Source organism: Populus alba, chromosome 11, assembly GCF_005239225.2.
Source record: "Populus alba chromosome 11, ASM523922v2, whole genome shotgun sequence".
Classification (NCBI taxonomy): domain Eukaryota; kingdom Viridiplantae; phylum Streptophyta; class Magnoliopsida; order Malpighiales; family Salicaceae; genus Populus; species Populus alba.
This window is the reverse complement of record NC_133294.1, coordinates 17,498,190-17,500,970: the sequence shown is the minus strand read 5'-3', so window position 1 is coordinate 17,500,970 and position 2,781 is coordinate 17,498,190. Positions and strand designations below refer to the sequence as shown.

The 2,781-nt window shown below is 37.3% G+C and overlaps 1 protein-coding gene across 1 annotated transcript; it reads left to right on the top strand.

The window, feature by feature from the left end:
* Positions 1-538: 538 nt before the first annotated feature.
* On the top strand, positions 539-2,045 carry LOC118031644 (transcription factor MYB102). The gene is made up of 3 exons (XM_035036129.2): positions 539-791; positions 892-1,021; positions 1,119-2,045. The coding sequence occupies exons 1-3, from the start codon at positions 659-661 to the stop codon at positions 1,978-1,980; spliced, it is 1,125 nt and encodes a 374-aa protein (XP_034892020.1). The 5' UTR covers positions 539-658; the 3' UTR covers positions 1,981-2,045.
* The last annotated feature ends 736 nt before the right edge of the window (positions 2,046-2,781 follow it).

Below are 2,781 nucleotides of genomic sequence, written 5' to 3'. Positions count from 1 at the left end.
TTATCAAAAAAAACAGGTTGAAACTCAGCCCGGTAATCATTTCCATAAAAATCAGTTCGGTAATCATTTCCATAAAAATCCAGCTAAAATTCTTGAAGCGGCCCTCGTCAACATGAGTAGCCCATCAATGATGTAAAAGGGTACAGCATGATTCTCCACACACACAGAGACACGACAAGCTCAAGCCATGCATGAATTCAAGAAGAAACCCTGTAGCAAAGGGCATGTTAAAGGTGGGAGGAGTACGTGGCTATTTCATGTTGGCGACAGCTAATATGAACCCAAAAGGCATGGATATATGATCGATAGGGTCCCAAAAATTGAGATTTAAAACACATTACTTGTAAGATTTTGCTTGAGAAATTAATTTCGTATTTTACGATATGGTGACAGAGAAATTAGACTTTACATTTTAATTTTTCCAAGGAGAAGGGTCACGTCGCGAAGCAGTGGACGGCACCGAATCATCTTTGACTTCATTTTGTTTCCTAACCTTCCCATGGAGGACTATTTATACACAACTACAAGCCCATACGGACCCATCATCCATTTCTTAGCTCCAACTTTTAGAAACTGAAGCAAAATATCTACCTCTGGATTCTCTCTCTAGCAAGCACAGCACCGAATTGCTATAGCCAGGAGTGCTCGATAGTGCAACATGGGGAGGGCACCTTGCTGTGAAAAAAACGGGCTAAAGAGAGGGCCGTGGACACCAGATGAGGATCAGAAGCTGATTGGTTACATACAAAAACATGGCTATGGCAACTGGAGAACACTTCCAAAGAATGCTGGTATGTTATTGTTTTATACATCGGTTTTGATGCTTCGAGTATCTCAGGCTTCAATTTGTGGACATGGTGTTGATGGGTTTAGTTTTCTTACCTTGTTTAGGGTTGCAGAGGTGTGGAAAGAGTTGTCGTCTTCGTTGGACTAACTATTTGAGGCCTGATATCAAGAGAGGTCGATTTTCTTTCGAAGAAGAAGAGACAATAATTCAGCTACATGGTATTTTGGGAAACAAGTAGGTCTTCTTTTGACAAACATTCATAGGTTAAGTAAAGGAGTCGTGGAAATTTTGATCTTAACTTCTTTTTCTTCGTTTTATATTTGATGTATAGGTGGTCTGCCATTGCTGCTCGGCTGCCTGGAAGAACCGACAACGAAATCAAGAACTACTGGAACACACATATCAGGAAGAGGCTTCTGAAAATGGGAATCGATCCAGTGACTCATAGTCCAAGGCTTGATCTTTTAGACCTCTCCTCGATCCTCAACTCACCTCTTTACGACTCCTCCAGGATGAACATGTCAAGAATTCTTGGGGTTCAACTAGGCGACCCAGAACTCTTAAGGCTAGCCACATCTCTCTTATCTTCTCAACGTGACCAAACCCAAGATTTTGCTATCCAAAATGGTCATCAAGAAAACCATCTTTCCAGCCCACAAGTCCATCAAAGCCAGAACCAATCGATAATTCATCAAGCTAACCAGTTTCAACCCCCAGGTCAAGAAATGCCTGCGTGCACTGCATTGACTACCACCCCTTGTGTTGCATTTTCTAATGAAGCACAGCAAATGGACCCCAACGGAGACCAATACCACTTAAGCACCATTACCACCTTTAGCTCGCCAAACTCTCAGGTAAGCACTCATGATCAGTGGCAAAGCAACAGGATGGGCTCGAATCTATCAGAAGATTATTATGTGCCCGCAGTATCAAGTTACAACAGCGCCGACAACTGCCGTGGGACTGATCTTGTAGACCCTTCTTCTGAGGCCTCAACTTTTATTTCCAATAACAGCAACCAGACCTTTGGTTTTGCTTCAGTTTTATCAACTCCTTCCTCAAGTCCAGCGCCATTGAACTCCAATTCAACATACATCAATTGCAGCAGCACTGAAGATGAGAGGGATAGCTATTGCAGCAACTTCTTGAAATTCGAAATCCCAGATATTTTAGATGTTAGTAACTTCATGTAATGTATTGGGAATTAATTAATGAGGTTGATCAAACAGTTTCTTCTTTCTCAATTTTCGATTTCCCATCCAAATTTCTTGGCTTAATACGATGTTAAACTTTATTCATGTAATTAACTTATATTAATTAATTACAGTACTATCAGAAAACAAGCTAGCTTGATAGCCCATGTTTTCTTTCTTCTTTTCTTTTTTTTTTTTTTTTTTTTTACCTTGGGAGTCCAGCTAAGCATATTTTAACTAATCCCTCAAAATTTTAAAATTAATAATTATATAAATTTTTTATAATTTTAAAGATTTATAATACTTAAATTGATAATTTTTTTTATAAAAAATAAATTTAAAGTCTCGTTAGCGAACACATGTTTTTTATTCTTAATATAACATGAAGAAGTTTCCATTATTGATCATGTCATTCAATTATTTTATTATATTAATTAAAATATGCCATCTTATTATAATCACATTATCATTTCAAGAATTTACACTTCTATTGATGATTATACAAAGAAGATGTCTGTGCACCTATTTATTACCCACTACAGAGCATAACACAATTCGAATAACTATTTATGCTGCTAGCAGGATCTTGAGAATTAAATTTAATATTCAGGAAAAAAAAAAAGTATATTTAATAATGTTCTACTTGGACCGTGCATATATTATATTAACTTTAAGCTTTCCGCAAACGGCCAGTCTTTTACTATAAGAGGAAGTCTAGGCATCTAGCTAGACAAACAGGCATAAAAATCAATTTCAATGTATCCGACTTTAAGTTGATTTAAATATTGACAAAATTATTTG